Source organism: Kogia breviceps, chromosome 10 (genome assembly GCF_026419965.1).
Source record: "Kogia breviceps isolate mKogBre1 chromosome 10, mKogBre1 haplotype 1, whole genome shotgun sequence".
Classification (NCBI taxonomy): Eukaryota; Metazoa; Chordata; class Mammalia; order Artiodactyla; family Physeteridae; genus Kogia; species Kogia breviceps.
In genome coordinates, this window is record NC_081319.1 from 93,994,567 (window position 1) to 94,007,464 (window position 12,898).

At 43.2% G+C, this 12,898-nt stretch overlaps 1 protein-coding gene across 21 annotated transcripts in view; it reads left to right on the forward strand.

The window, feature by feature from the left end:
* KIF13A (kinesin family member 13A) overlaps positions 1–12,898 on the forward strand; it is a 212,761-nt gene that overhangs the window by 164,430 nt on the left and 35,433 nt on the right. For 14 of the 21 annotated variants that reach the window (XM_067006712.1, XM_067006714.1, XM_067006713.1 and 11 more), the window contains 5 exons: positions 794–913; positions 5,589–5,802; positions 7,678–7,840; positions 9,094–9,234; positions 9,980–10,129. In XM_067006712.1, the coding sequence (XP_066862813.1) occupies positions 794–913; positions 5,589–5,802; positions 7,678–7,840; positions 9,094–9,234; positions 9,980–10,129 (788 nt within the window). The remainder of the gene's footprint in view (positions 1–793; positions 914–5,588; positions 5,803–7,677; positions 7,841–9,093; positions 9,235–9,979; positions 10,130–12,898) is intronic. The other 7 variants (XM_067006721.1, XM_067006716.1, XM_059076766.2 and 4 more) reach the window with 1 other exon arrangement.

Genomic DNA, 12,898 nt, shown 5'->3' on the forward strand with positions numbered 1-12,898 from the left:
GTTAGCTACTGGGGCCTTTGACAGCACAGCACAGCACAGGGAAGACCTGTGCTGGAACTCCAAGTTCATCCCACTCTATTACTCGCTCACCAGGTTGGGAGGAATCTCGACAGACATTCCAAAGTGATGCTCAGACATCAGAATCCCATGAATGGCTCATTTAACAACACGCCTGAGCAGCAAGGCTCCTGTGGTTGGTTTTTTGAAAAAGCCCAGAGAGATGCAGGGGTGACGGGAGGGTGCAGCTCCGGACTCCAGGTGGAGGAGTGCCCAACAGACGGGAGATTATTTCTTCAGATGAGGTTACAGAACTCTAGACATCTCTGTGCTCTCTGTGGCATATCCAGGTGGTATCCATTTAATCATGTATCATCCCACATCACAGATTTCTGATTTTCTCCAATTGCTACCGTCTTATCATATATATATAAATATTTATATTTATATATCTTTATATAAATATTTATATATATATGACCCCCCTCAACAACCAGTGAGTATTTAGTGCTCGCTAAATACTCACTTGTTAATCTCTCCGAGCTTCTTAGCCAGAGCATTTCATCATCAGTGGCCTGGCCCATGGTGTTAGCATGAGTATCCATTTGTGTTCCAGATCGGACCTTGCTCTCCAGTGTTGATTTTATCCATTTAAAAGCAATGTTTCCCCTTCCTTATGCTTCACTCTATCCCACTGCTAAATGGAGCTCCCCTGCGGGGCACACAGATGTGCTCTGTTGTGAGGCTGCAATGCTGGTGGCCGGACAGAGTTCACGCCCTTCACCTCTACTGCTAGGTGGCTTCCCGATCCTAAGCCTGTCTGCCTGGTGGTCATCTCCTTGGTGGTCCTATTTGAAGATTCTCTTCCCTCTCCTGTGGTTTCAGACGAAGCTCCTCCACAAACACTGGGATAAAGGTTGACTGATGGGCTTTAGCATGAGGGAGCTTGACTGGTTCTTAGCAGTGCTGCTCATTGGTGCTTGTGCTACATGCTTTGGCCAAATCTAACATGATGGGGAAGAGGCTGACGTTTTCTGCCTGGCCTTTGCTGCCTGAGGTGCTCTGCATTCTTGATGGGGGGATGCTCCCTTTTCAGTGATGACCCTTTCCTCCCCATGTCCCAGCTCCATTGCCTTCCAGTGGTTGAAATCCGGTGGCTGTTCTTTTCCCCGTGTATCCAACAGCACAAAAGTGTCACTCGTATTACTGCTACTCTCACTAATGACTTTGTTCCTGTGGACAGCACAGCAGTTCAGGACATAGTACTTCTGGGTGAATAGTCACCTGCATTATCCCAGTAATAGACGAGAATAACGGATTTTCAAATCTCTAGAATAAATAATGATCTGAAACCCAGTTCATTTGAATTAAGAATAAAAGCAAACCTAGTATCCATAGACCATAATATGTTCTTCCTGAGGGTTCAGAATAGGAATCAGACACTTAAATGTTTTCACACAGTCAATGGCAGCTCTCAAGTAAAGAGCAATTAAGGGACTGGTGAAGGGTCACAGAGCTTCTTCCATCTGCGATGGAAAGGTTCTCTTTTCCCCCCAAAGGATCTACTTCCCTTTGATTTAGTGCCTTGGGCATCCTGATATGAATTAATTCTAATTCTGTGGGTCACGTAAATTCCCTTCAACCTCCACACCATTACCCTCTCTCTTTTCCATTCTCGGGACAGATAAGGAAGTTTGAGCTCACTGCGTAGTGTTCCTTGGACCCCCTTTCTTTCGGGCATAGTATCCTCTCTTCTTCCTTTGTTTATTCTCTGCCTGGTATGTAACTACGCAGTGAGCTCAAACTTCCTTATCTGTCCCGAGAATGGAAAAGAGAGAGGGTAATGGTGTGGAGGTTGAAGGGAATTTACGTGACCCACAGAATTAGAATTAATTCATATCAAGATGCCCAAGGCACTAAATCAAAGGGAAGTAGATCCTTTGGGGGGAAAAGAGAAGTCTTGCACTGCTGGTGGGGATATAAATTGATACAGCCACTATGGAGAACAGTATGGAGGTTCCTTAAACAACTACAAATAGAACTACCATATGACCCAGCAACCCCACTACTGGGCATATACCCTGAGAAAACCATCATTCAAAAAGAGTCATGTACCAAAATGTTCATTGCAGCTCTATTTACGATAGCCAGGACATGGAAGCAACCTAAGTGTCCATCAACAGATGAATGGATAAAGAAGATGTGGCACATATATACAATGGAATATTACTCAGCCATAAAAAGAAATGAAATTGAGTTATTTGTATTGAGGTGGATAGACCTGGAGTCTGTCATACAGAGTGAAGTACGTCAGAAGAGAAAAACAAATACCATATGCTAACACATATATATGGAATCTAAGAAAAAAAAAGGTCACGAAGAGCCCAGGGGTAGGACGGGAATAAAACACAGACCTACTAGAGCATGGACTTGAGGATATGGGGAGGGGGAAGGGTAAGCTGTGATGAAGTGAGAGAGTGGCAGGGACATATATACACTACCAAACGTAGGGTGGATAGCTAGTGGGAAGCAGCTGCATAGCACAGGGAGATCAGCTCGGTGCTTTGTGACCACCTAGAGGGGTGGGATAGGGAGGGTGGGAGGGAGGGAGACGCAAGAGGGAGGAGATATGGGAACATGTGTATATGTATAACTGATTCACTTTGTTGTAAAGCAGAAACTAACACACCATTGTAAAGCAATTATACTCCAATAAAGATGTTTAAAAAAAAAAGGGGGGGGGTCCTTTCTCTTGTCCTAAAACACCTACCTCTTTGGTTTCTTGGCCTGAGGCTCTAGGCTTACTGAGTTTTAAAACAGTTCATACAAGAGGAAGAAAGAAGATAGGGAGAAAAAGGAAACTGTTAACATTCTCTTGAAAAGTGGATTGGTTGTTTGAGAACAGACCACATCATCTTTGGCTTCTGTCCTATGCCATATCATAGAGTCAGAGTGACTTGCTGATTAGGATGACCTTTTTAAGAATATGTTGTATAGTGATAAAGGCTTAAAATAGGTTAATTAATTCAAAAAGAAAATGTTATGAAATATGTCTAAGAAAAAAGTGTTTCCAGACGTGCTGGGATCAGAGGAGAAAAAGAAACCTCAGTCCCTGTACCTATACCAGGTTTGTGTGTAGCATGGCCAGACCCAGAGTCTCCAGGCAGGGCCTCCCAGGCTGGTCTGTGGCAGGCTTGGGGAGGGATGCTCTGAGTCGCTCTCTCTTGCATATCTGCATGTTGATTTGGGGCCACTGAGAAAGCCTGGTGAGTAGTAGGTTTGCTATGTCGTGGCAGCTGCTAAAGCAGTTTAAAAAGGCCTCAGTCACATTACCTCTGCATTGGCATGGAACCCCCTACCTTAGCCATCTGGGATCATGTGTGTTTCTACTTACCTCTGACCAACAAGTAGAAATAAGAATTAAACATCTTATTCAGTGTCTTTTCGCAAAAGCCCTAGGATATGATTTTATTTAAAAAAATTGGTGTGTTTCCAAGTTATCCCTCTCTGGAAAAGATTCATACACACTCAGTTAGGGCCCTAAAAATGGATGGTGAGGACCCTGTCCTTTCTTTTTAAAAACTAGAGCCTAAATAGAGGAAAAAATATATGTATACTGTTTGAGAAATATGTATATTTTTTTAATTCTGAGAGAACTTTTCTTCTCTAGTCCTTACGTGTAAGATTTCTTTAAACTCCCTCAAAAAAGATCACCATATTATTCTTTTTCTTCCCCCCCCCCCCCGCCCCCAAGAAGTTCTAGGGCTACGGTAGAAGTTCTGATCCTTTGGAGTATGTCACTTTTCACTCTGTGGAAAAGGTCTTACCCACCCATGGTCTGCCTTTGTGTAAAAGGGTTTTTTTTTAGGAGTCCATTTTCCATTGGCCTTTCAAGTTAACATATTTCAGGGACTCTATGTCAGGACTCTATGAAGAAAAGTATTCAGCTTTGAAAAAATAATGAATTTGAGAATTTTATATCAGCAAAGAAGAGTATTTTTTTTAATCTACTATTTAACAGAGTACTAATTCTGAGGAAAACATTGGAGGTAAGAGTACAATTTATTACTAAGTTTATTTCCTACCCCAGACAGTTAGCTCCGATCTGAGTTCAAAACCCAGTTCTGTTGCTTATTAGCTGTGCAGTCTTAGGTCAGCTACTTAACCTTTCTGAGTCCCAGTTTGTCTCATCTTTGAAATGGGAATGCCATCCACCCTTAAGTTTGTTGCAAGGCTTTCATGAGATGATGCATGCAAAGTATATAGTGCCTCTACCTGAGATATAGCCAGCAGCCAGTAGCATTATTATTGCTGCTGTGCTTGTCATTTTTCTTAAAACAACTCACCTATACTCTGCGTATCTAGTGATTTTTAAAAGTACTTTCTACTCTGTTTTGTATTATTTAACCCTGTTTTTAAAGCTAACATGCTATTTTCTTTTCCTCTTCTCATATAGAAAACTACTAAAATTTACCTGCTCATGTCACAAGTTGATAGGGTCTTCTGGTAAAGTCAGTCAATAGCTATCATGAGGTGATGTAAAAATTCCTCTTAATTTCCTTCTCTTATCCTGGAAATTAAAATGAGAGTCAATATATAGAAATATGACACGAACAGCACTGAATAATAAGCAAGTGTGTGAATCTCGGGCTAGTCTGAGAATACGAACACATCTCCTAGGCCCCATGTACTTCAGGGAAATATTTACCATTATGGTGATTTCTTTGTTTACCACCCAGATTGTCTAAGGTAGCGCTTCCCTAGAGACAGCATGACTTTTCTCTTTAGTGCATGTGGTCAGCGCCTTCCTTAAACTTTCTCCACTATATCCAGGCCATTGGTTGTTAGCAAGCTAATGTGCTGCCATAGCCAATTAGCTGTTTAGGACCGAGTCCCACCTACACCACAGCCACCACTCGTCACAGTCGTGGCCCCTTTCAACAAGACCCATTAGTGTTTCTAATACCTGTTCACCCACGTGTGTGTTGGTGATCTCTCAATCTGCAAACGCAAAAAATCAGAAATAGTTGCAAGTGAATTGCTTTCTTGACTATTAACACCTGAGAAATTGCCAGACCGTATCCTCAGTGTTTTCAGACATATGCTGTGATCTGTAAGTTTCCTCTCACATTAGAGAAATTCAGGAGTAATAAATTTGTGGCTAAAATCAGAAATACAAACCCTTTGCCATGTGCTGAAACCAGTGCTAGAAGAGCATTAAAAAAAGTGGCTGTCAGAAAAATCAAATCTCATGTGGCTCTGTCTTTGAAGTTGTCTTAGCTTTCATTGAGTTTTTCTTCTCGGTGGATAGAATCCCATCCCCCTTTCCTCTGTCATCTGCTTTTTGCAATTGAGTGATCTATCGAAACATTAGGATGAGCTCATCAAATTGAAGAAACTCGCATAGTAGATGGGGGGAAAGTTTACCCCCAGGGCATTTATCTAAAATGTTAAGGAAGAGGAAGTGGAGAGGATTTCATCTGGCCTCACAGACAGCACATTGAACGGCTCGATTCTGGGGGAGGGGATGGTTTTCGCTGAAAGAAACACCCACCGCTGAAGGCACCTTGCCCTGTCTCTTGGCTCACCAGACCCAGTTCAAAATGTGGTTCAGGTCCTGGAGAAACAGTACCTGGAAGAAAAGAGGAGCGCCCTTGAGGAACAGCGGCTCATGTATGAGCGGGAGCTGGAGCAGCTCCGGCAGCAGTTGTCCCCAGAGAGGCGGCCCCGGAGCGGCGGCCCGGACCGCCTGGCCGACGGCAGCCAGACCGCTCAGCAGAAAGTGACCCAGTGGGCAGAGGAGAGGTAAGAGGGGAGCGGCGGTGGAGGGGCCCAGAGTCAAGGCCTCGGGGTCTTGGGGGAGGGGGTCGTGAGGCACGTCGAAGCGGGACAGACCTAGCAAAGAGGGAAGTCTTACCCCCGTGTCTGGCTTGGTAGCACTTGCCTTTCCTTTCAGAGACAGCATTGATCTTCAGGATGTATACCGTGATGTTAGTTAAAGATGACACCTGCCCCCTAACCCGTTAGTAAAAATGGTACCAAGTTAGAATACCACTGTTTGGGCTCAAAGTAGAGAACATTTGAATAGTCCTTCAGCATAAAATCATTTCTTCTTCTTTTTTTTTTTTTTTTTTTTTTTTGCGGCACGCGGGCCTCTCACTGTTGTGGCCCCTCCCGTTGCGGAGCACAGGCTCCGGACGCGCAGGCTCAGCGGCCATGGCTCACGGGCCCAGCCGCTCCACGGCACGTGGGATCCTCCCGGACCGGGGCACGAACCCGTGTCCCCTGCATTGGCAGGCGGGCTCCCAACCACTGCACCACCAGGGAAGCCCCCCATTTCTTGTTTTTTATTTCTTTTACTTTGGAACCCATTTCAATACAATTTTAATGTTAAGAAATCTACTAAATGTGAATTTTTTTTTTTACCTTATGACTTTATTTATATCAGAACGGAGGTAGTGGTGGAGGAAACGGTAACAAAAACAGCCACAATAAGGACGATAAATTATTGCTGAGTTCTGTCGTGGTCTTCCCACAGGCTAGGAATGGTGCTTATTTTATTGAATGCTCCCAACAGCACCAAGCCATGGGAACTATTCTTTCTGTCTTGTAGGCTGGACAATCATTTTACATATCTTCCCTCAGTCACCCATTAAGTAAATGAAAAGGCCAGGGTTTGAGCCCAGGTCTGTTGTTGATAGTCCATTATCCTGTGCTGTAATAAAAATAATGGCGCCTGACGTTTCTTGAGCGTTTATCATGTACTGACACTCCATGCAGTCGAAAATCCGAGTAGAACTTTACAGTAGATCCTTGATATCTGCATTCCACATCCACAGATCCGACCAACCATGGATCATAGTGAAAAAAAAATCTCTATCTCCGTGGGCCTATGCAGTTCAAACCCACATTGGTCAAGGGTCAGCTGTACTCTTTATTTCATTCAGTGGGTGATTTTTGCATATCCTATGATGGGCCATGCACTTGGTCAGGAATTAGGTGTAGTGACAAGCAAAAAAGACACAGTCCCTGCCCTGGGGTTGCTTACAGCTTCGTAGAGGAGACGGACATTATTGGTCAAATAATTACACAAATAAATGAAAAATTGTAACTATGACGAAGGCTACCGAGGCAAAAGATGTGGGGCGGGAAAACATATAATGGGGTTCGGACCCAGTTAGGCTGTTAGAGAAGCTTTTATCAGGAAGTACTATTGTGTAGAGTTGAGAAATGAATTACTGCTGCCACAGAAGTCCCTACTTCTCACCTTTTACCAACTGAAGAAATCACATAAAACACTTTCTCCTTACTGGCTCCAGATCTCCCCCACCCCAAAGCACACAGAAGTCGTAATCAATTTCTTTTTCCGAAAGGATTGCTTTATTGGGTTTTGTGTGTACGTGTGCATTACCATATCAAAATCTAGTTGTTTTCAAATGTTATATAATTTAAAACATGGTTTGAAGTTAAGTCACCCCACATGTTTGCTCCTCATCTGTGGTTACCAGTGGAGAGCTCACGGAAACCTGGTGGGAGGATAAGAGGTGAATTGGCAAAAATAGCTTGAAAAATAATTGTTTGAGAGGAGTTTTCTGCTACTTTCTAACAACATGACTCACTTGGAAACGGGACTGTAGTTTTCTTTTGGACATGCTCATGTCCTTTTCTGCTCTGCCACAGGGATGAACTCTTCCGCCAAAGCCTGGCAAAACTGCGGGAGCAGCTGGTCAAAGCTAACACCTTGGTGAGGGAGGCTAACTTCTTAGCCGAGGAGATGAGCAGACTCACCGACTACCAGGTGACTCTGCAGATCCCTGCTGCAAACCTCAGTGCCAATAGAAAGGTAAGAATGTTCTCAAAGAAGATGAGAGCAAGAGGTACAACAGTAGATACTGTAAGTGGAACGTAAACCTGGCATCCACAGAGTATCCGTCAGGAGACCCTGACGTGAGCCGGAGGGTTTGTTCTTTTTAAGACGTCCTTTAGAGACCTTGGGTGTATATGCCTTTGGATATTTTATGATCAGAATATGAGAATTTTGGGGGCTAAAAGCCTTGCTAATTTAAATGCTTTCTTTAAAACAGTGAAACTGGGGCATTCCCTGGCAGTCCAATGGTTAGGACTCAGTGCTTTCACTGCTGTGGTCCCAGGTTCCATCTTTGTTTGGGGAACTAAGATCCTACAAGCCACTGATATGGCCAAAAAATAAATGAATGAATGAATGAATGAATAAATGAATAAATAAAACATTGAAACTAGAGATATATGTAAGTAATTCCTCCTGCTTTTCTCTTTCATATAAATGCCTCCTGAAATGGGGGAATGTGTGTATATTTTGTGATAGTACCATTCTGAGAGTGAATTCTTCAGAAGGAGAAGAAGGAAGACTCATATGATACCTGTTTTTCATACACAGAAGGATTCTTTGCAGCCATTGGGAAGTTTCTTGTCATTTCAACTTGAAGAAATTTTCATTTAAGGAGAAACTTTAGAAGAAATAATTTTTCATCCATTCATTTTTCCCTCCATCAAGCGAGCTAGAAACGAGTCAGTCTTCTTGCGTTTTTAGCCTTTTGACCAAGTAGTTCTCCTTTGAGAAATTTATTCTAAATCTGTACTTATAGACGTGTTCATAAACATTTATGTGCTTTTGTACCAGGACACTTATCACAATGGCCTTTGTAATAGCAAAAATTTGAAGCAGCCATGATGTTGACCAAGAGAATAATTAGTCAAGTGAGTGATACATCCCTATAATGGATGGCTGTGTTGCTATGAAAAATCATGTTTATGAAGACTATTTAACCACACAAGAAGGTGAACTGTGGAGAGAGAATTGGGATAGGAAATTTGTATATTTGTTTGCTTCTGATTGTGATAAAAATAAAATGTGTGTGCATGGGTATGCAAAGAAGATTGAAAATAAACCAGAATATTCCCTAGGTGATAGGGTTTCATCTTCTTTTGTGTACATTATGGGTGTTTTTTTTTTCAAACTTTCTACTTTATTATAATACATATTGCTTCAACAATCCAAAAGAGTTATAACGAGATGTGTTATGTTTGTTTTTTGTTTTGTTTTCCTTCATTCTGCAGAGAGGCGCGATAGTGAGCGAGCCTGCTATTCAAGTGAGGAGGAAAGGAAAGAGCACGCAAGTGTGGACCATCGAGAAGCTGGAGAATAAATTAATTGATATGCGAGACCTTTATCAAGAATGGAAGGAGAAGGTTCCTGAGGTAAGAGGGACAAAATGTAAAGGAGCTTTGGTTGTGCTAAAGGGACAAGAATATAAGTGAGCTAATCGTCAGAACACCCATATGTGCGTCAGTGAATATCTGGGACATTTGGGACATTTATATTAGAAATGTAAAGTGAAAGTGATCTTGAAAGGATCCGTTGGATTGGTCATAAAACCTGTGATCCCCACACAGATAGGAACTAAATGAAGAGAACACATAGCGTGTTCTTATTGGGTTGCTGCTACATTTCAAGTGAAGTGAAGTAGGACAAAGTGAATTTGTGCTGTTTCGTCAGTGCTGTTAAAAATCAGCTTAAATGGAGCCAGCGTGGATTTTGTATTCGTTAGCATATGTTCATGCTCCCCTAGCTGGGTTCATGGCTGGGTAGATGGTAAGAATAATTTTAGAAAGCCCGATCCATTTTTTCTACATTAGTAATGGAAAAAAAGATTCAGTGAAGGAAATGAGGCAAAGCACAGGGAATGAAACCTTGCAGGTGGGGTGTGATAGGTGGGGCTGTAACCAAAGAAGAGCTCTCCCTGCCCTTATGTCACTTAACAAGCCCCTCCCGTGGGATAGTTCTGTTTTATTCGTGTGACATGATTCTATTTTTACTTCTTTTTAATTTATTTGAGTAAGTGCTTTCTTTTTAAAACATTTTAAAATGCTGGTTTTAAATAGTATTGTTTAAGTTGATGTTTTGTTTCCTACTCGCCTTCCTCCCGCCTCTCCTACCATTCAGACAAAGCGACTCTACGGGAAACGAGGTGACCCTTTCTATGAAGCCCAAGAGAATCACAACCTAATTGGCGTGGCTAATGTGTTCTTGGAGTGTCTGTTCTGTGATGTGAAACTTCTGTATGCAGTTCCTATCATCAGCCAGCAGGGGGAGGTAAGGACAAGCCAGCCTCTGAGAAAATGGCCGTGGTTCAAGTTTTTTTTTTTTTTTTTTTTTTTTACATCTTTATTGGAGTATAATTGCTTTACAATGTTGTGTTAATGTCTGCTGTACAACGAAGTGAATCAGCTCTATGTATAGATGTACCACCACATCCCCTCCCTCTTGAGCCTGCTTCCCACCCTCCTTATCCCACCCCTCTAGCTCATCACAAAGCACCGAGCTCAAGTTCGTTTTTTTGTTTTTTAATTCGATTTAAGTTCTGTTCTTGAGGTAGATCAAGAAACTAGGGTGAAGCATCAGGATCACATTCTTCTTTCTCTACTAATATCAAAAGAAACTATCAAAACTAAGGCATGGGGCTTCCCTCGTGGCGCAGTGGTTGAGAGTCCGCCTGCCTGTGCAGGGGACGCGGGTTCGTGCCCCGGTCCGGGAAGATCCCACATGCCGCGGAGCAGCTGGGCCCGTGAGCCATGGCCGCCGAGCCTGCACGTCCGGAGCCTGTGCTCTGTAACGGGAGAGGCCACAGCAGTGAGAGGCCCACGTACGGCAAAAAGAAAAAAAAAAAAAAACTAAGGCATGGTTTTAAAAGATTATTAGAACATGTTTTTTTATTTGTGGTTCACAAGTATTTTCTTTGTTTTAATCAAATTCGAAATCTTTTGGAAACCTTTTTGCGGTACGTGGGCCTCTCACTGTTGAGGTCTCTCCCGTTACGGAGCGCAGGCTCAGCGGCCATGGCTCACGGGCCCAGCCGCTCCGCGGCACGTAGGATCTTCCCAGACCAGGGCACGAACCCGCGTCCCCTGCATCGTCCCCTCTCACCTCTGTAGTACACTTTAGCTCCTTCCTGGCCCTAAGTGGTCTTTACAAGATACAACTTGGGAGGATTATTTTGAAATTCTAAAATATTCAAAGAAAACAATCTTAAGCATCCCACTGTTAACTCCTCTTTTAAAAAAATAATGCCCCTCATATTTCATTTATTTCATTATATTGGCCTTCTGTCAGCCTGAAACATTTCAGAAAATGTTCAAGTTCAAACTTTTTTATATTATCCACTTCAGCTGATGTTTTCATTTTAAATTTAGTAACATCCTTACTTCCTAGATTATCCTTCAATAGCATGCAAACTTGGAAATATTAAGTTATTTTTTGTGATTCTTAGAGCAGACTAAGAATAGGGTGCCATTCTGCCCAAAGGGAACCCAGAAAATAGACCCTAGATTCCCAGTTGTGATGTGTAAGTACACAGCTCACATTCCACATGTAGTAACCCACCTGTGGACATGATGCTCTAGGAAAACAGTGGACTAAGTTGCTTTTTCCCATGGTAAAAATGGGCACAACTCCTATGGCAAAGAGATCTAGTGGTTGAGTCCCTAGTCAGGGTTTCTTAAGTTAGGGTCCATGGTGGGCTTTGAGTATTTCGTTAATCCCCTGAAATTATACTAAAAATGTATTAGGGTCTCAAAAAACGTTGGGGAATAAAAGCTTAAGAACCACTGTCTTCTCACCGTTTTCTCATATTTCCTTTCTTCCCCTCCTCTTGCTCCTTCCTCCATATTTGTCTCACTTGTCAAATACCATCAACTAGTTTCTCTCAGGTCCTGGGTGTCAGGGCCAGTTGCTCTGTGGAAGTTAGATCTGAGCTACCCTTAAAAATAAGCCTCACTATGTAAGATGACACAGCAGTGCCAGAGCATGTGTCCCTTCACAAGCCCAGTCATTGTGACCTAAAACTGTGTTGCCAAAGAAAACTTGGCCAGTTACCACACTCTGAGAATGCAAAGGTCAGGGTCATTCCTATCCTTAAATCAGTTATGTGAAACCAGCTATAAGAGAGACACTGCTAAACTAGCACCAATGCAGAGAACCACCAGGATATTCTGGAAACTTAAGTTCCCCCCACTCCCTTTTTTTTTTTAGATAAACAGTCTTAGGGCTTCCCTGGTGGTGCAGTGGTTGAGAGTCCGCCTGCTGATTCAAGGGACGCGGGTTCGTGCCCTGGTCCGGGAAGATCCCACATGCCGCGGAGCAGCTGGGCCCGTGAGCTATGGCCGCTGAGCCTGCGCGTCCGGAGCCTGTGCTCCGCAATGGGAGAGGCCACAACAGTGGGAGTCCTGCATACCGCAAAAAAAAAAAAAAAAAAAAAAAAAAAAAAAAACCAAAAACCAAACCAGTCGTAAAGAAACAATTTCCTTATAACTTGGTGGCTTTGTATTTGTCGCTCCTCCTGGAGTAGATCTCACCCCCTCACCCTTCTCCCAGCCCTAGGGTCACTTCCATTCTCATTCTCTGCTCCCAAGAGGGTAGGGGAGAGGCTCCATGAGCCCACTGGCCATGACTGTTTGGTTTACTGTTGTAAACACAGCACTTAGTACAGTTCCTGGCACACACTCAATTCTCAGTAAATATTTGTTGAGTGGATAAATTTATCTCCTAACAACCTGCATGTATCTCTGTTAGGATAGCTAGTCTACACTGGGTTTTTATTTACTTATTTGTTTGTTTATTTATTTATTGGCTGCTTTGAGTCTGTTGCTGCACATGGACTTTCTCTGGTTGCGGCGAGCGGGAGCTACACTTCGTTGTGGTGTGTGGGCTTCTCATTGCGGTGGCTTCTCTTGTTACAGAGCACGGGCCCTAGAGTGTGCGGGCTTCAGTAGTTGCAGCACACGGGCTCAGTAGTTATGGCTCACGGGCTCTAGAGCACAGGCTCAGTAGTTGTGGCACACGGGCTTAGCTGCTCCGTGGCATGTG